The sequence below is a fragment of the Geospiza fortis genome, unplaced genomic scaffold (genome assembly GCF_000277835.1).
Source record: "Geospiza fortis unplaced genomic scaffold, GeoFor_1.0 scaffold203, whole genome shotgun sequence".
Classification (NCBI taxonomy): domain Eukaryota; kingdom Metazoa; phylum Chordata; class Aves; order Passeriformes; family Thraupidae; genus Geospiza; species Geospiza fortis.
In genome coordinates this window covers 2,840,999-2,867,546 of record NW_005054385.1, presented here as the reverse complement: position 1 = coordinate 2,867,546, position 26,548 = coordinate 2,840,999, and the positions used below count along the sequence as shown (strand labels likewise).

Here is a 26,548-nt window from a genome sequence, read left to right as displayed (position 1 = left end):
GGAGGTTGATAGGGATCTTCTGAGTCCATAAGCATAACCATTCCACTGAGATCTGCAGAGAAATTTTTCTCTGTGTTTCATGTTAGGATTTCTTCTGCTGACAGGTGACAATGTTATCAAGTGTATATTCCATAATGATGTCTCAATGTTTTTAAAAAATTCAGTCATAAAATAACATTATCTCCTATAAAAATGACAAAATCAAATTTTAATGCCTGTGTTTAGCTGAACGTTTTTCTATTCTCACCTTTTAAATTGAATCAGTACTGAAGGTATAATTTTTAATTAATTACCTTTCTGCATATAGAATTCTTTTTGAAATCTATGAAAAGCGTATATAAAAATGGAGGAGAAAAGACCATTGCTTTTTTCATCAGATTTTGAAACTTTGACATGTATTTGATATGTATCTTACAATTGAAATATTTAAATCCATTGTAAATTTATTCCTTTTTTTTTTTGTAAACCCACACAGCATTCTAGAGATCTGATATTATCATATTTTTTATTTCAGTCACACTGGTTACTATTAATCTTTATTCTGAGTGTTCTAAATATCTAGATTTCTTCATGACTGATGTAACACTTCTAAGATCTGATTGCATTTGCAGGCTAATCACAAGAATCAAATGCACTGGAGCTGTACCGTACTTTGGAAGTTTGTCCCTTCATGCCAGATAGTGCATTTGCTAAGTGCAAACCTGCATTGTCTTGGTAAGACAGACGTACACAGAGACATAAATTGGCGTTCCAGTATCAATTCACATATCTAGTATCTGTAGCTTGCAGAGTGAGCCCAGGTAAAAGAAACGGTATGTGCTCATGGTGCACACATTGAATTCACTGAATGTTTCTTTAGCTTAATTCAACAGTGTATGACTTTGTCTTCAATAATACTGCAGAGGAGATAAGAACTGTCTGTAAATGTGGCGAATTCACCTTGGCCAGCTGTGAGACCTCCACCCAGCTATGCTTTTTCTCTCCCTCTTCAACAGCACAAGAAGAGATAATAAGATGAAAAAGTTTGCAAGTTGAAATGAAGATGGGGAGATCCCTTGCCAGTTACTGGCACTGGCAAAAGAGGCAAAACTGAGGGGAAATGAGTTTATTTTATTGATATTTAAAAGCAGAATAGGATGGCAAAAAATATGCTGCCCCACCCCCCTTTCCTCAGGTTCAACATCTTCATTCCCAACTCCTGTATCTTCTCCTCCATGAGTGGTACAGAGGGCATGAGGAATGACAGTGTGTCCACAACAGTTTCTCTCTGCCACACATTTTTTCTCAAACTTTTTTTGTGCAGATGTGTGGGTCCTCTTCATGGTCTGCAGCCCTTCAGGATAAATCTGCTCCAGCATGGGACTTATGTGTGCATTAGTTCTTCTAAGGAGAATCTGCTGCAGTGTGAGCTCTCTGCAAGTGAGCGTTCCTTCAACAAATATCCAGCTTGCCCTGGAGTGGTCTTCTCCAAGGGCTCCAGGGAATTGCCTCCTTTATCATGGTCTTTTTTTTTCCATGGATTCCTCTCTGTTCCTGGTGCCTGGAGCACCTACTCCCTCTTCTTCTTTTCTGACCTTAAAATTTCTAGTGGTCTTTCTCACTCTTTTACTCCTCACTGCCTGGGCCATGTTTTGCCCTTTCTTAACTATGCTTTCACAGAAGCACCACATGCTTTACTGGTGAATTCAGCTGTGCCCTGCAGTGGGTACATTGAAGAGCAACCCTGACCCCTTCTTGCTGACATCAGCCCTGCAGCCATCCCCAGAGCCAAAACCTTGTCACCAACACCTAGTGTAAGGGATAAAAACCAGATCCATAAAGACAGAAAGTTATTTTGGTTTATTGTGTTCCTTACTGTGGTTAACTTCTTTATTTCTTTTAGTATCAGATCAACTACAATGAAACTAATTTGTGACTATCACTTTTCTGAACAGTTTCAATAGAGCACTTTTATGAAAGATGAACTGAAGGTATTGTGAGGAGGATGTAGAGTGGTTTTTTCATCACTAAAAAACACATACAGTGAAATCAAGCTTGTATTTTTAAACTTTTGAAAGAAGGAAGGGGGCAAAGAGCAGTGCAAATGAATGGGTTTTCTGTGTGCGTATATAGAGTTTAGGATGCCAAAAATACCTTTCTTACATTAGGGAACACATAATGTACTTTGTCTTCTCACCCATTATTTTTGAATAATCTAATTTTAAAAATTATGGAAAAGTATTTTTTCCCCTCTTCTCTCTAAAATGGTGTCTTCTTTTTACCTATGTTCCTCTCTAAAAGAGGTCTATTTGCAAGGTCCTGCAAATCTCTACTCTCACCTAGTGACAAGTACTGCTTGATTAGCTATTTATTTCTTAAATCATCAGGCACATAATTTGCTAAACAGTATGAAATGTTTTAGTACCTTTGTTCCTGGGTGCCAAGTTGAAAGTCTTGATTGTGCAACAGCCAACATGTGCATTTAATTTTCAGCTACTGGACTTCCTTGGGCCAAACTGATATTTGCTGGCTATTATTTTTCATATTTTCACCATGAAATATCTTCTTGAGTCTTTGTGCACTTTCTCATGTAGTTTTGTATCTTATATTTATTATTATTGATATTGATTATTATTGGTGCCTTGAAGAAAGCTTGAGTACTCCTACAGAAGCTATAGTATCACCTTGGCTGAAGCTTAACAGGAATCTTAAGAAATATTTTTACTTTGTAATTTAGTTATCTATTCAAAAACAGCTAAATGCGTCTCAATTTTATGAATTTAGAGTAAACAATTGATTTTGAATGGACAAGGGGTCCAGACTTTTTTAGATAAAATATTAAAATTTAAAATATATGAGGAATTCTGAGTTAATAATGAATGAATGAAAATTCAGTTTCATGTGCAGTTTTAAAAATAGTGTATTAGAAATTCTTTTTATCTTAACCAGAGTTGTATTTCCTTTCATAGTGATGTAATAGTGTCATTTTCTAAGATGGCATTTTTTAAAAAAAATTTTAGTGGTCTTTGGCAGCACAGAAAACTGTGGTAATTTAAAATGGAATTATAACAGTTTTTTGAACAATATACTAAAGTTAACCTTATATTTTATACTTTCAGTTGTTCATGGTGGACAATGGAGCAGATGACTGGAGAATAGCCATGACTTATGAGCGTATTTTCTTTATCTGCTTGGAAATACTGGTGTGTGCTATACATCCCATACCTGGGAATTACACATTCACATGGACAGCCCGGCTCGCCTTTTCTTACGCTCCATCCACAACAACAGCTGATGTGGATATTATTTTATCTATACCAATGTTCTTAAGACTTTATCTTATTGCCAGAGTTATGCTTTTGCATAGCAAACTTTTCACTGATGCCTCATCTAGAAGCATTGGAGCATTAAATAAGATAAACTTCAATACCCGTTTTGTTATGAAGACTCTAATGACAATATGTCCAGGAACTGTACTGTTGGTTTTTAGTATCTCATTATGGATAATTGCTGCATGGACTGTCCGAGCTTGTGAAAGGTAAGGTTGATTTTTTTCCAGTTCTTTCTGTTTGTCTTTCTATTTTTTACTCCTGCTTTGTCTCTTAAATTTTGAATTCAGGGGACCTAAACATCGTTAGAATGCAGCTCCCTAGTCCTTGATAATTTGAGTGTTGGTTGCGTTGAATTCTGTGACAGACATTGTCCGGAGTGATTTGCATCTTAATCTGATGGACTTCTGCAAAGAGATCTGTACCCCACTGTTTACTTGTAGCACTACAATTTCATTTCAGTGTGTTGACATATTTAACATACTGGACAGATACCACACAATGCCTTTAAGAGTAGTTGTTAATATTCTGCATTTATACCAATTTTCATTTATTTTCTTTGTGAGATAAATGTAGTGAGGATAGTATAGAAAAAATAGCCAGGGAAAATGCTTGGGGGGATGTGTAATTAGAGTGTTGTGCTGAGAAAAGAAAGAGAGTGCAAAATGCAGTTGACTACTTGGCAAGATCAGTAAAGAGGAGCAGGCAAAACACTTACAGTAATATAACTCCTTCTCCCAGTGAAAATCAGAAGTGCATTTGAGAGTGTGACTTTCTATTTCAGCTAGTTTTCCAACCTCCCCTTACCACAGACTTCAGTGTAGGTGCAGAATGAATGGCTATCATAGCAGACAACTTGAAATTGAATTTCTCAAATATGCCTTTAAGAAAAAAAAAAAGGCTTCTGATTGGATAGGATTGCTTAGGAATATGAGATAGCTTAACTCTAAGAAGACAATTAGAATGATTCTCTATAAAAGATTTAATGCCTTGGACAGCTCTTAGATCCTGGAATTGATTTCTCCTCCTCAAGCTGAAAAATCATCAACATATTTAAGGCATTTCTGCTTCTTCTGTTTGTTGACCATTTTGTTGTTTCTATTCCTTTCCATGTCTGTCCATTTTAGAATCAGTTTGGGGGAGTTACTTGTGACAGCTAAATGATTCAAGTCAGCAGTAAAATCAAACACTGTTGTGCATTTTTAAGTTACTGCTTGCATTCCTTTTCAGCTTGTTAAAAGGAAAACTACCTGATCTTATGAAATGACTGTAGGAATCATGGTTTTGTAGTTTTATTGTTAAAATTTCTTTGTATCAATATTATTTCCTCATATTACAGCTAGACTAATAGTTTTAAGAATATTCTGAAAATACGATGTTAAGACACAATGACATATTACAGTTTCAGAATATTCCCCATAGTGGCAGCGAAGGAGTACCCTAAATTTTTACTCAATCTGTAGTAGCTGTGTTTTCATAAGGATGCTCTTGTTTCAGATGTAACTGACTTCTGCAAAGTCTCTCCTCTTTATCTCATATTACCGACTTCTCTTCCCACCAGTTTTCTTTCTGCTGCTCAGGAATTCTTCAGTGTCTACTCAGGCATTTCCCAAATGGTTTGAAGTGGCTCTGAATAACTTCAGCATCCATTGCTATCATCATTACATATAACTGCTTGATGATGATGGTGATGATGATGAAATAATAATTTTTATTAACTTTTTTATACATGTGCTTTCAAAATAAGCTAGTACAACTCAGTGAAAATTGAAAAATAGTTGCTACTGTCTGATACATGTCTGTAAAGCATATTTATTTGTCAGTATACAGACTGCAGGACAAGAATGTATAGTATATAAATAACAATAAAAATAAAATAAACAAAGACCACCTCACTGATTTTTCAATCAGGGGTGATGATGACAGCACTCTCATAAAGTTTTGATTTTTTTAGTTTGCTTATTTATATTTAGAAAATGACACACTTCTGCATCACTTGTTCTGGGAAGATTATTTATTTGGTTAGGTACACTGAAGTCAGGGTTGCAAAAAGCTGAATTTTCTTCAACTCTCTGCTAAGGTAGTAATGGATTTTCCACATTTTAATTTGCAGTTGCTGTCCTTGAATTGACTGTAATATTTTGGACAGTAGGCTGAGTAGCTACAGACTCCTCTAAAACTGAAACACAACACAACTAAAAGCAAGTTAAATATAAAAGTTAGTACTAGGTTAATATATCTCTAGCATAATTGCCTTCTGTCACTGGATCCCAGTCCAAGATTCATATTTAAAAAAGGAAAAAAGTTAATTTTATGTTTCAGAAACGTTAAAAAGAACATATTTTGGCTTTTGGAATTAGATACTTATGTCATTCATGCTAGTTGCACAGCCAGTTTTTTGTGTTTTGCTTCCAGTTTTCGCTTGAGGGAATATGTAAGTATTTTGCCAAACAAATGATACTGACCCTGGATTCCAGTTACTAGTCAGCCCATGAAAACCATTTAAATCCTTAGCCCCTATAGAGGTATGTGGTAAGAAAAAGTTCTCAGAAGAAAACCTCAAAACCCCATACAATAGCCATTTATCATGAGAAAAGACAAATATGACCACTGAATAATTTCTGTTCTGTGTAGAAATCACAGTCCTCAGAAGATGTGTCCCAAGGTCTTTATGGCTTTGAATTGCTTAGATGTTAAAAGTGTAGTTTACACAAATGAGGTACATTTTTTCTCAACTACTCTTGACTTTTTTCTTAGTTTTAACTCAAGGGAACCTTTTTTTTATTTTAAGTAGACTATTTTTTGTACACAAAAAATAAATTTTTGTACACAGATCCTGAAAATAAATTCTATAATTTGAAGTCTTTTCCATTTGTTACTATATATGAAAACATAACGAATTTTAATACATCTAACAGAAATTAGGAATTAGGCAGCAACCTGGTAGCTTTGGTTTGAAAAGGGGTTATTTATATTAATAAAATTTAATTGTGTTAACTATTTCTTTGCATCACTCTAGCACCATGCTCTAATTTCTCTTATATAGTAGCATCACATGAGTTTGCATTAGCAGTATTTCTTTGGTGTACTAAGTCATTTAACTGACCATCCATATTGGAACAAGATGATGGTGGTAAGTCATAATAGATTAAAATATTAAAATTTGGGAATGGAGAGGAAAGATTCTCATTCTGTTCCATGTTCTCAGTGAGGAGGGAAGTCACAGTAGGTGGTGTCCTTTATTGTGGAGTTGTGTATGCTCAGCAAAAGCTGTTGCTGCTGAATGAGAGCCTGGTGTTCAGATTGTTCTATTCAAAGTTAAGTTTTTATTATTGCAGACAGTCCTGGGAATAGAAAGGGAGATTGGAAGCCCCACATTTCATAGGAAGGTATCATGAAAGAGCATCATTATCCATCTCTTGAAAGATAACCTGTGGAGACAGGTCATGGGTTGAGCCAGGCAAGTTGGCTGTCTGAATAAAGACTTCACTGCATTAATGGTCATCTGACTGATCACTTGATATACACTGAACTAAGACAGGACATGTGTCTTTCTCAGTGCCTTAATGACGGTATAGTTAGCTCCCAGAATGCTAATTATAGCAAGTGACACTTTGGGTTGGTGAGCAAGGTATTTTCCATGATTGGAGTTTAAGGTCATGTATGAGGGCAGAAAGTGGTACAGATAATGGTGGTAGACAGCCAGCTGAGTATAAATGGGTTGCTAGGGCTGCAGAGTAATCTAGATGAGTGAATTTGGAAGGTAAAGGTGGGGATAGCATCAAGTGTTGCTGTGTTCATAATGTCTGTTTTGAGGGGAAGATTGCATTGCATAGGTTTCATCTGCCTTCCCATTGCCAGTAGTACTATATTGCTGCTTTTCATGTGTAGGCTTCATAATGAAAATCTAAATTTTTTATTTGGTCTAACTCAAAAGATGTTTGTGCTTATAATATCTCTGAGGCACATGATCTAGAACACTTACGAGTATATTACTTTCACATTTGAATTATGAGCCCTACAAGCAGATTAGTTTTTGCAGTTTCCCATACATATGTTGTTACTTAAAATGGATTTGTGCATGGGCATCAGTTGTTTATTTCAGTTAAAATAGCAAAGTTTGGTTTCTCAAGAAAAAGACAGTCAGTATGTTTAGCATTAAGTCATGGAAGAATCTGACTAGAAGAAGAACCTGAGTAAAAGAATTCTACTCTTCTGTAGAATGGGTGTCTCTTCTGTGAGAAGTGGGGTGCTTTTCTAGGTTGTGTGGAAGGTAGCCACTCTTTATGATCTGGGTTTTTTTATGGAAAAGAAGAAAAAAATATTGTCTTCTGAATACACACATGGGTATAATGTGCCTGTTTCTTGTGTACCAAGCAGTATGAACCAGAAATGCCCACATTACACTGTTGTATGTCCAGAGCAGATCATATCACATGCCTGGCATTTCTGTGGATTTGCAGAGGAGAACTGAGAACAGAACTGGATTTTCTTCTTCTGCAGAGAGCACACTTTTGGCACCATTTGCTGTTCTATTTGTTCATCTCTTTGACTTTTGGCGATGAAGTCAGTTCAGTTTGAGCAATTTGTTTTAGTCAGCATTTCTTCCTCTTGTCAGTTTCTGCTCTGTATTCTCTCCTTGTTTTAACAAAAACAAACTCAAAAAACACACACATATGCAAAATACCATTTGTGTGTGTGATAGTGAAATATTTTTCTGCTTTCTGCTCATTCTTGTTTTCTACAAATAAATGTCATTTCATGGAAATATGATACCATTACAAAGTTTCCATTACAAAGCTGAGTAAGCAGCTCACACATGACAACTGGGAGGCAAATGTTAAGGATTCATTTGATACAAGCTAGTGGATACACTGACACTTCGGTTGTAATTCATGAAGGAAAAAATGTTTCTTAGCTATCTAATTTCCTCTCAGTATGTATTTCAGTTCTTTACTTGTATTGAGGACCTTATCTGACGTACATTGCATGCATATGCACAAGGCCACCTTCTAATGGAAATTGCTTTTTGCATTCTCTGCAGTGCCAGTGTGAAGATTCTTGTTCTTAGTTTAAAAAAAGCAGCCAAAAAAACCCAGAAAAACCCCAACAAACAAGCAAATAAAACCCAACAACAAACAACCAAGCCTGGATATTTAATTTTAAGGCTATTTTTAGGCTCAGAAGGTCAGAAGCAATGACATATGATTTTCATTTTTTTCAGTCTCATGACTGTCAACAGATCAAATAGTGTTTGTGTGTGGACAGTGCTGGCTGTTTATCGTGATTCTTTACCTTCCCTTGGCTCACAGCTCACTGAAACTAGAATGTGCTACTGTCAGCCAGATTTCTTCAGTGGTGGAAAACATTAAAAGTTAAGTATCAAGACAACAATCAGCAATGATGTCCTGTCATCATCCTGACTTGCAGCTGTGCTGTGAATGAATGGTTCTCTGCCTACTAGTCCTAATTCCTGGTTTTGCACACTGAGTGTAGCTTAACTTTAAATGTTAGGTTACTGTTTTATAATATTTATATCTCAAAGCAATTAATAATTAAAACCACATGTAACCAATTGCATTTTTGCTGCAAAAGTTACAAATAGACCATCAGATCCATTATTTTAACCATACAATGAAGGCAACAAGGGAATCTACTCACAGAAGTACATTGGCAAATGTACTTCTGTGCATAACCCAGATCCAAAAAAGAGCAATCAATCTAAATAAAATATTCCTTTTCTAAGTGTATCCAGAGGGATTAATATCTAAATAATGTGTTCTTTTGCTTGAAAACAAAACAGTTATGTATATTTAAGGGGGAAAGCAGATGCACCTGTTCTGATGCATGTAGAGTTTGCTATTTTTTTAAAGCATATTCTCCTTCCCTTTGAAAATGCTGTTTGTGTATTCTCAGCAAAATAACTTTGGGATATAAGTAAGAACACTCTTCAATTGGTTTAGGTTATTAGAATTTTCCTTATAAATATGGAAAGTAGCAATAACTGATGAAGTGTCAATGGATATAGTCATTCCTTCAGAAAAATATATCAGGCCAAAGGAGATCAGTGTTTCTGTAGTCCAAAAATAGCAGATCCAACTTTGAGGAAGGGAGTGCAAAAGACAAAAAGTTAAAAAACAAGCAAAAAACCCCAAACTGCTTGCTTAATTGAAGAAAAAATTATCTGTCTTTCAGATTAACTAGAGCAAGAAAACTTTTCTTAGGTTAAATTCTCTTTTATTTACAAAGGACTTATATATATCAGTTGTAGAATAGAATGAAGTGGAAGAACTCATGTACGGTTCAAAAATAGTAAGCAAAGTGAAAACTATTTTTCTAAGCAGAAAAGTCTGAAAAGAATGAAAATACTTACAGGGCAGTACTTACCTGCTTTCAAGGATGAAAAGATTCTTTTGTAATTAATCTTGAATCTATAAAACATTATTAAGAGAACAGTCTGTGTTCTGGTCAGTAAGAATGGTTGTACGTGCTCCGAATTCTTTCAGATAAGAAAGCAATTTATGGAATTTTTTTTATCATTATTTCATTACTGGGTCCAAAGTTATATATTCTGATCCTCATATTTTTAGATGTGATAATTAAATTTTTCCTCCCTCTCTTGGCCAGCCTTTTAAACTATTCAGAATATTTTGTTTCAAAATGAGTAAAAGCTATTCGACATAGTACCCCAAAAGCAGTCCTTATAAAATAGGGTCATAGTGAAGCAAAAAGCAATGTCTTGTCACTTCAAAATAGAATTCGTTGCTCCAACAGTTTAACGTCTTTGAAAAGTGTGCCCTGAAGTGTGAATTTAAGGTTTTCTACTGGTTCTCTTTTGCTTCTTGAGCAAAGTGAGGAGCATAGGCCATGGTTATCACTTCACTGCGAATAAGCTTCCAATATGCTGACTCTAGCCTTAGATATTGAAGGGTGGATTCTATTGGGAATTTACAACTCAGCCCTAAAAATTCAAATTTATGAGGTCCATACAAGGATATAGATAGTGTTGTGAAATTGTGCAATTCAATGGAATTAGTGGTTTTATGGTGGGAAACATGAGGAGGTGCTTTTTCTATATTTTGTAGGTTCTTTATTTTCCTTTTCTGTGATTTTACCCTTTTAATTTGTTCTCTCAACAGCAGATTTTTCTTGCTTGGGTAGTTTTTTTTCTTTAAAAGTTCAAAATCAGCTATAGTTTTTACTACAGTTGATCTTGAGATAGTAAGAGATTTGCACCATCATTTAGAAGTAGTAAGTATTGCTGTGTGTCCTCATTTACACTTGTGCTCCCCAGAACAGTGATATTATACTAGTTCAGAGCTCAGGCTGATCAATCTAGAACATTTCTTACTGAGACAATAGAACATGACTTTACTTGCAGTTGGTTTTTCTCTAACCCAGATTGATACCCAATATTTCTTTTTAAGCCTTTTTCTGTGATAAATGAAATCCACTGACAAAATTCCTGTGGCTTTCCACAAGAGCAGTTCACTGAATTGAAGTATATTAATTGGGTATTGAAGGCATCATTGCAATGTGAATTGGACAAGTGTCTTGGATTATTTAGGTTGCAATTTTCTGGGTCAGGGGTTGTCTTTGAACTGTGTTTGCACACTGCTCAGCACAGTGGTGTCCAAGAATAACACTTACATATATGATACGGCAGTACTAATAAATGTCATAATTTCTAGTAAGGAAAAACGGGAGCTAAACACTTTGAAGGCTGGTGGTGTTCAGATGAAGATGATGCCTTCATGTGGTGATAGAGCAGTTTAAGCTGAACTGTTCAATTTTGATGGATGCTGACTGTGCTGACAGCTTGTGCTGAGAACACTGCCCAGGCAGGAATTGTGCCCTGCTAGCTGGCTTCTTTTCCCTGCGTACTCCCTGCCTCAAGTGGAGAAGCCTGAGGCAAGCACCTCCATGGTCTCACTTGCAGAGGGGAGTATGTTTATGTTGGTCTGGTGGTGGGACCTCCGAGTACCCTGTCTGGTCAGTGAAGGTGTGCTCCTGCCAGGCACGTGCAGGCTCCGTGCTCAGCACTGCAGTCTCGCCTCAGGCTGCATTGGAACAGCTGGGCACTAAGGAGAAGTCTCTGTACTGTACTTCATATACAGTGCTTGTGACTCAGGGCTTAAGGGTATCTTCTGTTGCCAAGACTGACAGCAAGAGAGATCAGTCCCTAATCGCTGGGAAGTTGCAGTGAAGGTAAAAAGTACTCCAAATGTTCCAGAGCAGCAGGTACCTGAATAGGTTAAGAACACACAGGAAAACAGAGGGTGTCAGTGCCGTGGGGCTACAGCCTGGTTTGAAACCTGGTGCAGACTCTGTGGAAGCCAGTGAGCTTGCATTAGCTTGAAGTCCCTTGATGGTGGGGCTGAAATGATTGCATCTGCCGGGGTAATTGTGCAAATCATGTCAAATTGTGGACATGAGCCTTGGGTACAAACTTAAGTATCGGTGTCAGGAATTGTATATAGGCCTAGAAATTGGTTTTGCAATGTTTTGGGGTTTTTTGCTTATGGGGGAGGTTGTTTTTAAAATTTTTATTTATTCTATGAATTAAGTAAATATTTACGAATAACTTTGACTTGCAAAAGACTACTTAAAATGTGAAAATAGCAGTAAACACCAGTGTATGCTGTCTTTAAAACAATAAAACATATTCTAATACATAAACAAAAATTATTAAATGTGTAACTACAGAACAGAAGATTTTTATTAATATTAGTGTTAATGTAGTCTTCTATGACAAACATGGTCAGCTGAAAATATAAAAAAGTATTCACTTAATATGAAGTGAATGGGATTTATATTTCAGGTATGCCAGACTTCAAGATTGTGTGTCCCCGGCATAGGAGTACAATGATACATTGTTCACCAGTGCTTATTTTGTTTGATGACATTATAAAGTAGGCCATTGGTCATGTTAAAGAATATCTTAATACTTTTAAACCTGACTAGATATAAATGCAGTTCCATAGCATTTGTTTTGTCTATTAGACTGGCTGCATTAAAAATATCTTGAGCTGTAGGCAGTTTTGGAGTACAAGGCAGAAGAACTTTAAAAACCTGGGACTTGAAAGTTATGTGTAGGACTGGATAAATTAACTTAATTTTTCAAAGATCAGGATTTTCTATAAGGCTAAACTACTAAAACTCAGCTTTTCCACCAGCAGCTCTGCAATCCAAGGGCTTTCACTTGCTATACCATACCTGTGCTTCAGTTTCCTTGCCTGGTGTGCTGTCATTCCTCTTTTGCAGCAGGTTATTTGTGAATCTTCAACAGGTGCAAAGAGACCTTACAAGCAAGATATACACAGTTTGAAACTGCAAAGCAATTTTTACTTACTAGAAGTAAAATATCCAAAAGCTCAAGATGGAATTTAGTGGACTACTAGACTAAACATTAGGACAGTCACTAGCCCAGTAAGACACCAAAAGAGGTTTTGCTGGCCATGCAGGACATGTCTGTTCTCCACAGCTCCCTTTGTGCTGCTGCATACCCATGCCATGCTGCTGTGGTATTTTTGTCCAGATATGTTTTCTCCAGATATGCATGGAGGATCTTCCAGCTTCCAGTGAGACCAACTGGCTTGGCTGGCCCTCTTTTTTTTTTTTTTCCCCTTTTCTTTAGGACTTTACCTTTCCACATTGGGAGTGACCTTGAATCCTTGAGCTATAGACCATACCTTTCAAGAAGAGCTTGACACAGTTCCTTTTAGTTAAAGCAAAAATGAGTGACTATTACCCAAGGCATTGCTAACACATGCATATCCATTTTATAATATGATGAAACACTTGTATCTTGCTGCTTGAGCACAGCAGCAGAACTTGGATTTTATTTTTGTTATCTTCAAATCCTTTTATATTTGGTTGGGTTTTTCTTTCATAGGAAACATCCAGCAGCAGACTAGGAAGGATACAAAGGACATGGTTTTAATGTAGTGAGCTTCTGGTCATTGCAGAGTAGAGCAAACAGTTTAACAGAAATGTGGCTAAAAAACTTTAAAAGTTCGGGACTCAGCTGTCAAAACTATATGGTTCAACCTGTAACCTGGTGATCTCATAAATTAGCTTCTGCCGTGAAAAATGCATGTTCAGGAAGGGGTGCTGATTGAATAACTCTTGATAAATTATTTAGGAGTTAACAATTCTGTGATATGGAAGTGCCATTTTTTTAAATAAGACTTTAACCAGTGCCTAATTATTATTTGTAAAATCTCTTATCTTTTTAATAAACACAAGAGACACCTAGAAGGAGTACCTTGCCCTAGTTTACAGAAAGAACTATGAGCCAGTCTGTGTTTTGGCTGTCCAATAAGGTCTGGATATTTTTTTAATGAAACAAAGCATCAAAGAGTCAAAATACATTGTTTCCTCAGTTGCTGTATAAAAGTTAAATTGAATAATTTTATGTAGAAGCAAGAAACAATATTTTAGTCTTATTGCAACTTAATGCTGCTTGAGGAAAGAGGATGATTTTGCCTGAGTATGTGTTCCTTTTTTGGCTGTCACCTTTCTAGTACATACAGAGAGGGTGTAGGACATGAGTTCTAGAGAAGAGAAGCTGCTGTCTTGGTCAGCTCTGGCAAAAAGTACGGCAGAGCATGGAAGGTATTTTGGTTATAATCAGTTGTGCCAGCGGGGTCAGTTGCTTTGTGTTGAATTCAGCAGTTGTCTGAAGTGGGCGTGAGGGAGGAACCTGGCAGTGGGTTTGTGACACATGCCTCACCAGCTGCTGGGCTTGCAGTGGGGTGGGAGGGTATGGAGTGTACTCTGCTGCAGGTGCTCTTTGGAAGTGCAACGATTAAGATTCAGGCTTGCTTTTGGTAGCTACAGAAGGATGACATTAACCTCTGTTCCATGTTCTTCAGTCACTGCATTCTTTGTTTTTATTGAACAACCTGAATTTACCAGCTTGTAGACACTAGTTTAATTGGCCTGACTTGTCCAAAATTGTCCGAAATATATACGTGGACCTTAGTGTCAGTTCAGGAGCTGGACTGTGCATTTTTTGGGCAGGCAGTAGTACATGTGAAAAACAACCTTGCAAAATATTTACAGTAAATAATAGCCTTCTAATAAAAACAATGTATCTTTTCACTGCATTTCAGAAAGAAGATACTTGATGTTCTAATTCCTTGAGTTAAAGGTGACCTCTTATTATTTTGTACTAAAAAGAATGCAGTGGATGTAATTGGCAAAGCTTCTCACAGTCTGAAATCAGAGATACAACATTCCCTAAAATCGAACAGAGATTTCAGATCAAGTATTCATGCCCAAATGTATTTTCTTTTTAACTCTGTTTTTAATCATTCATCTTTTCAGAAAATCACGATACACCTTCAGACTAATGAGCTTCTAAAATTGTAACCCTGACTGTTTAAACTTTGATGTTAAATTGCAGTCTTTCGCAGTAGATTCTTCCCAAGGCGTTTAAAGGCAAATTATATGTTACATTTAGTTAATTGAACACCTTGATACTTGTCACCTCTCAGTAATACCTTCTGCATTAATTTTCATCCTTTCCCAAGCCTACGAGGATTTAACAAAAAAATGTGCATGATAATTCTTAATAATACTGCTTTTAGAGGGGTATTTTCTCCTTGCAAGCAGATCACATTAGTCGCCTTCCTTGTTCCTTGTGTGCTGGGAGGCAGAAGACCTGCTGATGCAGTCAGTGTACCTCAGCAGGACACTGTTGTCCTTCAGTGATTGTATTTCTGATGTGGACTATGATTTCTCTTGATTTTTAGAAAATCACGTCTAGCACAGATAATAGGCAAAGAAGCAGATGCTATGTCCTGAGCTAGTATCTGCAGGAGACACAGCCATCTGTACCAGGAATTACACATTCTATTGGTTTATTTTCTTTTATTTTTTCCAAAGGAAAACAAAAATGTAGACTGCAAAAATGGTAGCTTGGTTTTAGTAGGATCAACCCTAGCACTCTTCCGTTATTGAGGTAAGAGTGGTAGTAGCATTTTTAGTGGTATATAACACTGGAGTGAAGGTTTTATTATACCAACAAAAGTATGGTAAATATACAAATAATGTGTAAAATCACAAAAGCAATAAACAGTGCATTTTTTTTGTGAATAACCGCATTATTTACTGACAAAAAAGGTGTTCTGTTTGTTGAAATAGCATGAGCTAGAGAATCCGACCTACAGTTCTGTTGTGACCTTGACCAAAGTCATTTAAGCTCTTTGTGATTACGTCATACATAGAATCATGTTTACTGCTGTTGCTTGGTCTGATGTCCCTGTTGTGAATAACAAAATTTATTTGAACTTTATAAGCAAAGGATTCTACTAAAGTGTGATTGCAGTGCTGATGTTTTATATTGTTTCAAATTATTGTGCAGGTCGTGGTGCAATCTAGATATACTCATTCTGAGAAACCAGGTGAGAGGTATGAAAATAGAGGAAATGTTGTAAATTCTGCATGCTTACATTTTTCTTTCTCATGCTTTTGGATAGGATATTCAGAACAGGTAAGCCAGTCCCTGCTGAAGTCCTTGTGGCTGTAGCACTGCTCCACATGTACTTCTCTAGCCAGGACTCCAGAATCTGGGAGACAAATTGAATGAAGCTGTACATCATGGAAAAGAAAGACTATAGATTTCATGTATTTTCCAGGGATCTTTAAGCCATACAGTTGGAATTCTTTTTCCTTTCCTCCTTTAAGGGAGTCATGACTGAATTTTTGGAACTCAAAGGATGCATCTAAAGAAAACCAAGGGGTTTTTCTTTTAAATGTGAAAGATAATTTTTTTTTAGTCACATCATGGTTTTGAGTTCTTTTAAAGGTAACACTCAAATGTAGTTGAATTCTTACAGGAAAGTTTTTCTGTATATACATCCATGTATCTATCTATCTATCTACAACATATCCTTGTTTATACATTTTTAAAGTGAAAGTTTTGTAGCTTCAGAGATACAGCTTAGTTATGACATGGCCTGTACTCAAATGAGACAAACATCTACAGCTCAGTGTCTAGTTTTTCTTTTTCAAAACAAATATGCTGAGATCTCAGACTTTATTCTTTAATGTCATGGACTTTCTTTTGCTAATGGAATAAAGTGTCTTTGACCTGCAAGAAATTTTTCATTTCTCATTTAAAATGAAGAGGGAAGAAAGCCCCAGATAAATATCTCTTTTTTGTTACTTTTTGCATTGCTTTCAAGTTATAATTTCAGATACTTTTTATGAAGCAGGGCAACTGAAACAGTTAAAATACCATAAAGTTGTAGCTCTCCAGTCACATTTGGAGTTCTTAAAAATGCTTGGGATTATTTTTTTCAACTGGATTGAGTTTTCTTGTATTTTTAAATCTTGCAAGTCAAACAAGTGAATAGAGGAGGCTTAATAGCTCCCTAAGAGCACCATTCTTCCTAGAAAAAGACCTGCTTGTGCATATTTCACTTTCTCTGTATTTGTCCCATCAGTGAACTCATCTCATCTCTAGGGCTAAGAGAGCACTGTAAATTAGATTTCAAGTTTGCTTAACATCTCATCTTCCAGCATGTTGTTGTAATTTAATGCTAATTATGTTGGCAGCCTTTATGAAGCATTAAACACTCTGAAAAAAGAATAATTAGTAAGAGTTAAAATTAAATTGAGTTTTCCTAACAAGCCAGTGTAGTTACAGACAGCAGTCCCAAAGTTGAGTGTTCCCACTGTGTACATTCTTAGTTAAGCATAGTCCCTGATTATGTGCTTGCCTGTTTACATCTGGACCAAGGAACTGAGTTGAAGGATGAAAGTCACATAGATAACTCACATATCTGCTGTACGATTCCATAGAATTTGCCAGTGGTGTAAACAATAGGCATTAAATAATTTCTGGTTTATTAATGGACTCTTCCAACATGTTTTACATACAGACTCTAAGACACATGCTTCAAGTGTAGATAGTGCAAAAGGTAAGTTCTGCTGCCACACCAACCAGAGTACTCCCCTCCATTAAAAACAGAGTGAAAGTATGTGGATTTTTTTTTTTTAATGTCATCTGCCTAAGTTCCTTCGGGGCACAGAATTTCATTCTTTCTTCAGTGCTTCATTGAAAGCAGTTAAAATGCAGTCAGAAAGTCTTGAATGAAGGCCAAGATATTAGGCAACAAAATGGTTTTGGTAAAAAAAAACTATCATTAGAAAGTGTTCTGTCATGTTCATGGTCTTCAGAGAAAATAGTACAAGATCCTTTGTTTTTGGTAAATGTCATTAAAATGAAGATGATCACTACAAAAGTTATTCTGTACTGAAAACAAATGGAAAACAGATTGAAAATGCAAGGTTTTTTTGTCTGACAAGCAAAACATCAAATTTTATTCTTTTTTAATGACTTAAGGGGGGGGAGAAAAGTGCAAGGTTCAGACTACATATAATCTTACACTGACAGTATGACAGAATTTGGTGACAACATGTCAAGGCCTAAAACAGAGCAAAGAAAACCATAATTGCATCTAGCATATTTAACATATTATGGTGAAGGTCTCTTAAGCCTTTTCTTTTTGGTTACATTTAGGTGGGCAACACATCTGTCTTCAAATGTGACACTGCAGAGGTCTGTATAAGCAAATGAGGATGGTGTTCCTTTATTACCACGCCAGAGTAAAGTACTACATGTAGCCCTATTGCATTATTTCTAGCCTATCTGAAATAATGGTATTCTCTCAACTTGCATTTCCCTTGAGGGCCTTGTGGCAGAAGTCCATCCTGTAGCTGGTCCGTGTGAGCTGAGTCTGCTGTAAGACATGGTGAAAGAGTCACAGGAGTGTCTTCTGTGTAGATAACCTTTCTCAATCCCTCTAAATGAACATCTCTACGTTAATCACAAAAATTTACTCCTAGTAAATTTTCCTAGCCTTCTGATTGGTTTGACAAAGAGTACAAAATTTCAAAAGGGAGAACCCTGGGGTTTTTTCCTTAAATATTTACAATCTTATGCTGAAATTTCATATGTAAAAAGTAAGTGGGAAATATTTGTTGCAAGTGCTTTCTTTGTTTCTTTTCCCACTCAGCAATCCATGGTTATTTTTTTATACTTTACGCTTCAGAACATTAAGGGTGTAGTCCCCAATACTTTACTAATGAACTGTTAGTGAGATCTGGTACAACTTTCAGCTGACTCAAAAGTATACAGACATTGGCTTTGGAATTGTCTTTAGAAATATTCAGTTTAGTTTCAAGCAGTGACTTACAGAAGCTAAAGTGTAAATACAGTCATTCCTTTTTATAAAATAAATTAAAATTTAATCAATAATAAGTTCAATTTGGCTGATTTAAGTATATAGCTGCATCAGTGTTCCTGCTACAGAGTGGTAAACTGGTCCCTAGTTCTGAGGACCTCAATGAAACTTGGACTGACTGCAGGCTTCTGCTATGATCTAAACAAAATTAATTCTGTCTAGATTTTTAAAAATGTGTATTTGTAAATTGCTGTCCTATTTAAACCAGTTTTATTCTCCAGTTTATCCAGAACATACATTTTGATGAATCCAGTATTATGTTTTCAATTATAAAGGAAAGGGAATTGGCATGTTATTGGCATGTTATTTATTTTATTTTATTTTATTTTATTTTATTTCATTTAATTTCATTTTATTTTATTTTAATTTATTTTAATTTATTTTAGTCATCTGTTCCCAATGTCCATTACATTAGAGAACTTGCATATGTTGGTAAAATTGTTGATATCCTAGTGAACTTTGGACAAAAAACCCCAAACCAGCAGGCTTTATGACCATGAGCTTGTGCTTCAGTTCTTTTTATTGAAGGTAATACATCAGCTACAGAACTAATCAATTTTGTGACGGTAAATTAGTTCCATTAGAGAAAAATGCATTCAGAATGCTCCATTTGCCAGAAAATATTTTTTAAGAACTCAGCACAATCTTTGCTATGTAATTTCACCTCCTCCTGTTTTCTCCTTCCATAAAAGGCTAACTTTTACCTTGTTCTGCTGTTTTATGTCAGAAAAAAAGTTATGTTTCATTTAAAGTCTGTTGTGATTAATTCTGTTTGTACTTTCTAAAACTTTACTTCTAAAGTTTTTCTTCAGAAAACTAATTCAGAATCATTAGATATCAGTTGATTCTGATAATCTCAATTAAAAAAAAAAATCTTTCCTCCTTCTGAGAGAGGTTCAGGTATAAAATAGTGACAGGGTATCTCCAGAGGAAATGCAAAATGCAAGATAAGGGAGAATTTTAGAAGGGTTAGAATTAGTTGCCAGTGAATATAATCAATGATTCACAGCAGAGCTCATTAAGAAACTCTTTGATTTTGAATTATTCATATTTCTATCATAACACAGCTTTAGCCAGTGCTTTTGCAGACCTCAAAAAATTAAAGCAAAGCAAACTTTAAAAATAAAATTCCTTCTCATTGTATTGACAAATTTTAGTGATTAGATTTTGTGAAAAATATGGGTATAAATAAATATGCAGGCATGCCTTTTAAAATAAGATTAAAAAGTATTGAAAAACAGGATTTTTCCCTCAAGCTTGCTTATCTCGCTTCAGTTTCCTTCTTCCATTTTCATATATTTTAATATCACATTAACTGCATATTTATAGTAGCTTACTTTACAGAACAATTTATGATAAAAATAATATACAGAACTACAGGAGGAGCAGCTCTTGGATATTTCAGATTTTATTTCTCATAGTTAGTGTGTTTGCAGTCACTGTCCTTTCTGGATTACTTGTTGAATTTTGCTTTCAAAGCAGAGTTAATGTTTACTCAAAGTGTGGCTTGTCAACGATTTTAACATACACATTCCTTTTATCAGCTTTTTTCTCAAGCTTTTCAGACAGTATGTCTCTCCACTGAATTAAAGAGTCATTTTAAATTTGATTTCAAATTCAAATAGCTTCAAAAACATATTCTTAGATACTTTGACAGCCTGTGTACTAACAGGTAGAACAGTGAGATGAAGATGCTGATGTAAATCAGCTTTGTGCTTAAGAAGAGCTTGACAACAAGTTCACTCCCCATGGTCAGTGCTCTCCTCACTAAGCTAAAGTAATAAAAGGGTGTCAACTACTCATTTTTCCTGTGCTTTGTGGAAAGCCTGATGTATTGCTTGCTCACTAAGAAGTTTTTCCATGTTGTTTCATGTATGGGTACTGATGCATTTAAGGGGCTATTTTGCCTCTTTCGGATATGCCACTATTTTTGGCAAAATGAAGAATTTCAGTGTTATGCAATTTTTTAATGTCTAATTTAAGAGAATTATTTTTAAACATGCGAGTCATTATAGAGGACTATGAGTTTGGGTTTTAGCCAGAGGTTTGGGCATACAGGCTAATCAAACTGGGAAGTTGGGAGCTGAGATCTTACAAAGTGAAGGCCACCAAAATAATCATCAGCTGTAAAAAAAAATCTTAACTTCATCCAAAGAGTCTGTCAGAGAGCTATGAAAAATTAAAACATGATATTTCATTTCCAAAAAAAAATGAGGCTAAAAATGCTATGCCAGTGAGGTATTTTATGCTGTGACCAGTTGTGCTTTCCATTGGAAAATATACTAATGTGTTTTTTGTGAAGACCAAAAAGTCACATGTGATTATGGAATTGCAGAGCACATTGTAATACATGTGCCAAAGTCCATGAGTAAGGATATTTTTTCATACCATACTGTTTTGGTGCTGATTGCTATTCCTGATCCAGCAACTAATATCAACCATTAGAGTCTGATTTTGCCTCTTAAAGCTTGAGTTATGTGAAGCATGCTTAGTTATTCTGCAGAGTCTGGATGTGTATATAGAAACTGGGAAAGGCTAGAGAGTTGAGTTTTTAAAATCTAAAGGCCCTCCTTTGGAGCGTGCAAACTCTTTTTATTGGTGACAGAATATTATCAAATGTAAAGAAACAGAGCTGACAAACGCTGAATTCCTGACCCTGCTCTGCAACATGAAGATAGATCTTTCTGAAGGAAGACGGTGTGAATATAATGAAATGTGTTCATCCAAATACTTAAGATTAAGCAGAATTTTGTACACAGAATAATTATTGTAAGTTTTTGAAATGAGAAGAATCAGTCATGGAACCTTTGTTAGTCCCAGCTTTCACCTCTGGGAGATACAGAAGTATTCCTCTATGCCTTACATTCTGTTCCGTTGTGCACATTTAACTTCATTAAAATGAGCCATGTTTAGGTGTCTAATTGTTTTTCAAACAGTAATATTATGTGTTTAAAAAAAACATATCTGTAGTCAAAGCTCAAGACTTTTTGTACAGCCTTCCAATTGCTTCAGGTATATTCTTTATTCTGCTGAGTCACAACAAATCACAACTTCAGTTATGCCACTGCAGGAACAAAATAGCTTGAAACTGCTGAAAAGAACACAGTGGGAGTAAGAATATGCCTGTACTGGGGGATAAGTACCAAAACTGGGGCTTGAGGAGAGGTGGGTGCATTTCTTAATTGAGGCAAGAAAAAATTCTCCTTAAACTCTCTAGAAACTTTGATAAGAGACATTTATTTTTTTCACATAGTCAAGACCTGAAGCAGTAGTCACCACTTTATTTGCAGGATTACTTTTTAATACATTGATACTGAGCTTTCCTATCTTTACTTCTATTCTTTCTAGTGGATTGCTGTCTGTCACAAATTTAAACCTTTCCCAATTTCCCAATACTTACAGAATTGATTCAACAGATTCTCCTTAACATTCTTAACACTATTATTGAAAGCACATTTAAAAAAAAAAAAATGGTCAGGTACTTTTAAGGAGCTTCAGCAGCTTTTTTTCTTGTAACTGTGTGGCTTCTCTTGGAAAGATGGAAAATATTCACAGGTATAGTGATTTAGCACAGCATTAGCTCTTTACCGCACCATTGAAGACAAGGCTGCCACCAGTGGAATACAAATAAAGGCTTGGCATCCTTAGTAAAAATGGCATTTAATTCTTATTTCTTATTCTGTACTAGTGGGTTATCTGTTGCTGAAGCATTTATGGGTGGCTATCTGACAGAGGCTAGGAGTAATTTTATGTCTTTACCCTTATATTTAAACTATAGTTTATATTAAAAATAATGGAAAAATTTCTTAAAACATACTATCTCACCCATCTGATTTTGTATTGGTTTTTCTCCTCATGTCCTTTTGTTTTATTTTAGATTATATTTTTCATTCATCTTATCAAATAACATGCTAATTACATAGAATACTTCACATTTCTTAGTTTCATTAGCTTTTTGTAAAGAGCCTGAAAATGCTCTTAGCAGAAAAATCATGAACATTTTTGGCTGTGGTAGAAGCAATCCAGTCAACTGACTCTTACCCATTACTTTTGATTGGGTTCACAACTGCTAATGTTTGAAATGCAGGCACTTGTTGTGGTGTTTTGCACTTCCATTAAACAGTTATTGTGACAAGAAAATTTTTTGCTGCTCTTCTTAAATATTTGGAGGACATCAACAGCAGTGTTAGGAAAAAGAGGAGTGGCATACATTTTTCCAAGCTGCCCTTCTGATCCTAAGCCCATCAAGGCAGGCAAAATTTCTTCCGTTGACTTTGGATATTTGGAGTCATCCCCACTGTTCCTTCCATGTGCCATTATGGATTCTTCGTTCCTTTCTTTTAAAAAGGAGGGAGGGAGAAGGAGTACAAAGACATCTCTGCTATCATCACAGATAAAATGCTGCTGGTACTAACCATCTTACTGAGACTAAAAAGACAGTAACAGAATGGTCTGATACTGTGGGGGAGCTCTAATAGGTGGTTAGATCAATCAGTTTCTCAACAGAGCCTTGTCAAGTTTCTGATTTACTGGGATAAGCCTGTTTCCAGCTGTTAATAGTCTAAAAGATTTTAACGTTTGACAAAAAAAAAAAAAAAAAAAAAAAACTCAGCCTGAATTGTCATTGCCAGGGCTTTCTCCTTGATTATGGTAAAAGCAGCAGAAATGGTCATCTTTTCAATAATTTTTAATTCTTTCCTTGACTTGTTCAAGGAGGCAAAACTAAAAATAGCAAAGGTATCAGAGGCTGTTCATGGAGACAAGAGTAACTGAATTGGAACAGCTGAGTGTGAATTAATGCACCGGTGGTCAAGCTTAATGTTATACTTCATTACTTATTATTAATCTTTTTAAGATGAATGTGTCTTAGATGTCCAGATGTGAATTTGTGATGATTATGTGGAGATAAAAAGCAGATGTTCTACCAATTGAATGAAACTTCATCACATACAAACAGGGAAGGGAAGCAGTACTGAAATCATGACACTAACAGTGAAAGCAGAAAGAGACTGCTGTTTGATAAAGAATTTGAAATATTTCTTTGACAAACAAAGCTGCTGCAGTATTGTTGCCTGAGGAATATATTTATATTTTTCTGAGATGAGTTGTAAAACTCCCACTCAGTTTGGCTTGAGAAGGAATTGAGCCGTGCTATTTTTTCACAAATATAATCATTCAGCTATTTTTGGTTTAAATTAGAGTGGTGTCAAGACTTATATATGCTGATTGGTGAGAACTGGATGGTGGTATTTCACAGGATGATGATTGCCTGGTGAATAGTGTGTTCCAGCTGCAGCACTGCCTGCCTGCTGACATATCCCTTATTAGAAAAGAAGTGTGATAAATAATTCTTATGCCTGTGTGACTTCAGCCAATGATTTTTGTACATTGCAGGAATACATAGCTTTTCTAAATGACCCTTTATTCTGCGGCTGTGTGAGGCTGGGTGTAATCAAGAAAATCAAACGGTATATAGATGCAGTTTTAATACAGTTTAATACTACTTCTTATCTTCAAGTGATTCACAGTCTTTCTTATCCAACTTTTTATTGATTAAGAATAATGGGCTTTAAATATTTACATGGATATATTTGCCATGACTAATTTAAAAAATACAACAAATACATAAATAAAAACCTTTATATAAATAAGAATTTATGACAACAAAGCTTCCATTTTGGAATTTGGTTGGTAATGACAAGATTCTGCTTTGTGAGAAACTCTTCACTGAAAAGAAATCTTTGTTTCTATTTCTTTAATTCTGAGCTTTCAGGTTTCCTTGCTTTTCATGGCAAAGTGTTTTCCTGTTGAGTTTCAGAAGTTTCAGATGTAAAGGGAATTGGTACTTTGGGAAAACTACAGTTGAATATTGGAATATGTTACACCCAAGCTGTCTTTCACAGTCCAGCTGGAATGAGGAGATGTTTGTAGTGGCTTGTGATTACTGACAGAGAGGAAGACAGCTCTGCTCCAGTGCTGGTGTGGTTGGCTTTTCTGCTTTCTGTAATGTCCCCTGGAATTGGCTCTACTGGGGATAATCTCAGTGGTGTGGTGAAAGATACTGTTGTAGGAATGGCTTTTATGTGGTCTTCTGGTGACTTCTAGAGCCACACATTAGAGATGCTCTTATAGAAAAGCATGAGAATGTTTAACTTCTGCTGTGACCATTTTGCTATTCCCTGCATAAATGGAGAAGTTCACTCTTTGATGCTGGGATAGCTTTGAAAACATGTCTAAGGGCAGTGGGTTGATTTCTTTCCCCTTTTTCAAAAGAAAGTCATTTAAATGCCTCTGATGTTAGTTTTTAGCGATTTCCATGACTGTACAAATAAAGATTCTGCAATACTACTTTCTTAAGATGCTGCTTTTCCTGCTTTGATGCAGATATAATAATATTTTTTTTACCTGGTTGTGGACACAGGGTAGCAGAAGACTGTCCTAACTTTCCTGCTTCACGCTTGAGTCCCAGATGATAGTGGTGCCTAATGACTTTATAAAGTACTTGGAAATCTCTGCTGACACAGCAGTAATCTTACGAAAATCCAAAGGATGTAGACACGTACCAGAGCTGCTAACCACAGAGATTCAAAAATCTTAAGTGAGGTTACAAAATATATGAGACAAGATTAAACTACCTGCTTAAAAATATGTCAAAGAAATTACAGGATTATCATGAGGGTGATACCCTTTTCTACTGTCTCAATTTTACCTACAGATTTTTAACTTGAGAAGTCAGCCCTTCAACTTTCCATGTACAGTTGCAAGAGAAAAAGTTTTTAGTTTTTTTTGTAATATTAAATTAGGCAAATTATGTAATTTGCATGCTTAACTGTGCTTGAGCAGTTGCAGCAATAACTGCAACTATTTCATGTCCTCCCATAGCCTTTGATTCTTAATCACAGTATATTCATTAATAAGTACTGGTGATGATTTTTAAATTAAACATGGAACATTTGATTGCTGAACTATAGCCTTAAAATCATAACTAGGTGAAATACTCTGAATAGGAAATCCAGGACGCCTGACCTAACAACTAGGATGGAAACATTGAAAAAGGTCCTTGCATTGTGCTAACAGATATTGATGTAGATAGCTTTAATGAATAGTTCATCTAGGGAAGCTTAATTGTCTCCATGTCTCCGATGAAGCTTGTAAAACTTCTGATGTGCCTTTTAAAATTTATGTCACCTTTTTTAAAGAACCTATGTGTAGGTTGGCTTGTGTGTTTTCTGACATGGGTAAAGGAGAATAAGCAGATAAAGACTCCCATTTTCTCTTCTCTTCTCTTTCTCTTCAAGACTTAAGAAAGTAGTTTTAATATTCTTATGGGTTATTTATTTCTGGAACTTAGTGAGTTGTCTTTGAATGTTCTGTTTTCAGTCATATGAAGCATGGAAATGATTAGGTTCAAAATCCAAAGAGAGGCATTAAAGAAATGTATTATAAATATTTGTGTGGGCATTTCTTAATATTTGCCTGAATTGCTAACCTTAGAATGTATTGTAGCTTTAGTATCCTTCTGTGAAGTTTATCCAGACCCTATGGATCGTATCTCTTACTTTATACTCTGTAGGGATTAGCATGGTAGGTACATAGGCTTTCTTCTTGCCTCCTAGATGGGACAAATGTGTTTCTCTCTCTGTATCTATATATTTATTTCACAGCTGTTGCTTGCTACGATTGTTAAGTGGAGACTAAAATCCCTAACATTTAGTGCAGTCTAGAAAAAAAACCAATGTCCGATTGTGGTTTGCTATATGCAAACATCTGTGGTCATGAGCTAAATCTGCCGGGTTTTTTTAACTCTTTTTGCTGTTGTGGTTATCATTGCTGATGTCCTTAGGACCTCCAAATATGGGCTTTTACTGCATTTTTCTAGCTTTTGTTCTAGGCAAAACAGAAAAATCTGCACAAAGTATGTGAGAGACAACATTGACGCCAGGAGAGAGGAAAATCCAGGTGAAGTGTGGAACAGACTTGATT

General features: G+C 35.7%; 1 protein-coding gene across 1 annotated transcript in view; it reads left to right on the top strand.

Moving 5' to 3' along the window:
* The window catches only part of KCNN2 (potassium calcium-activated channel subfamily N member 2), a 70,459-nt gene that overhangs the window by 16,433 nt on the left and 27,478 nt on the right, over positions 1 to 26,548 (top strand). The window contains exon 2 of the mRNA XM_031060564.1: positions 3,099 to 3,517. Within this exon, the coding sequence (XP_030916424.1) occupies positions 3,099 to 3,517 (419 nt within the window). The remainder of the gene's footprint in view (positions 1 to 3,098; positions 3,518 to 26,548) is intronic.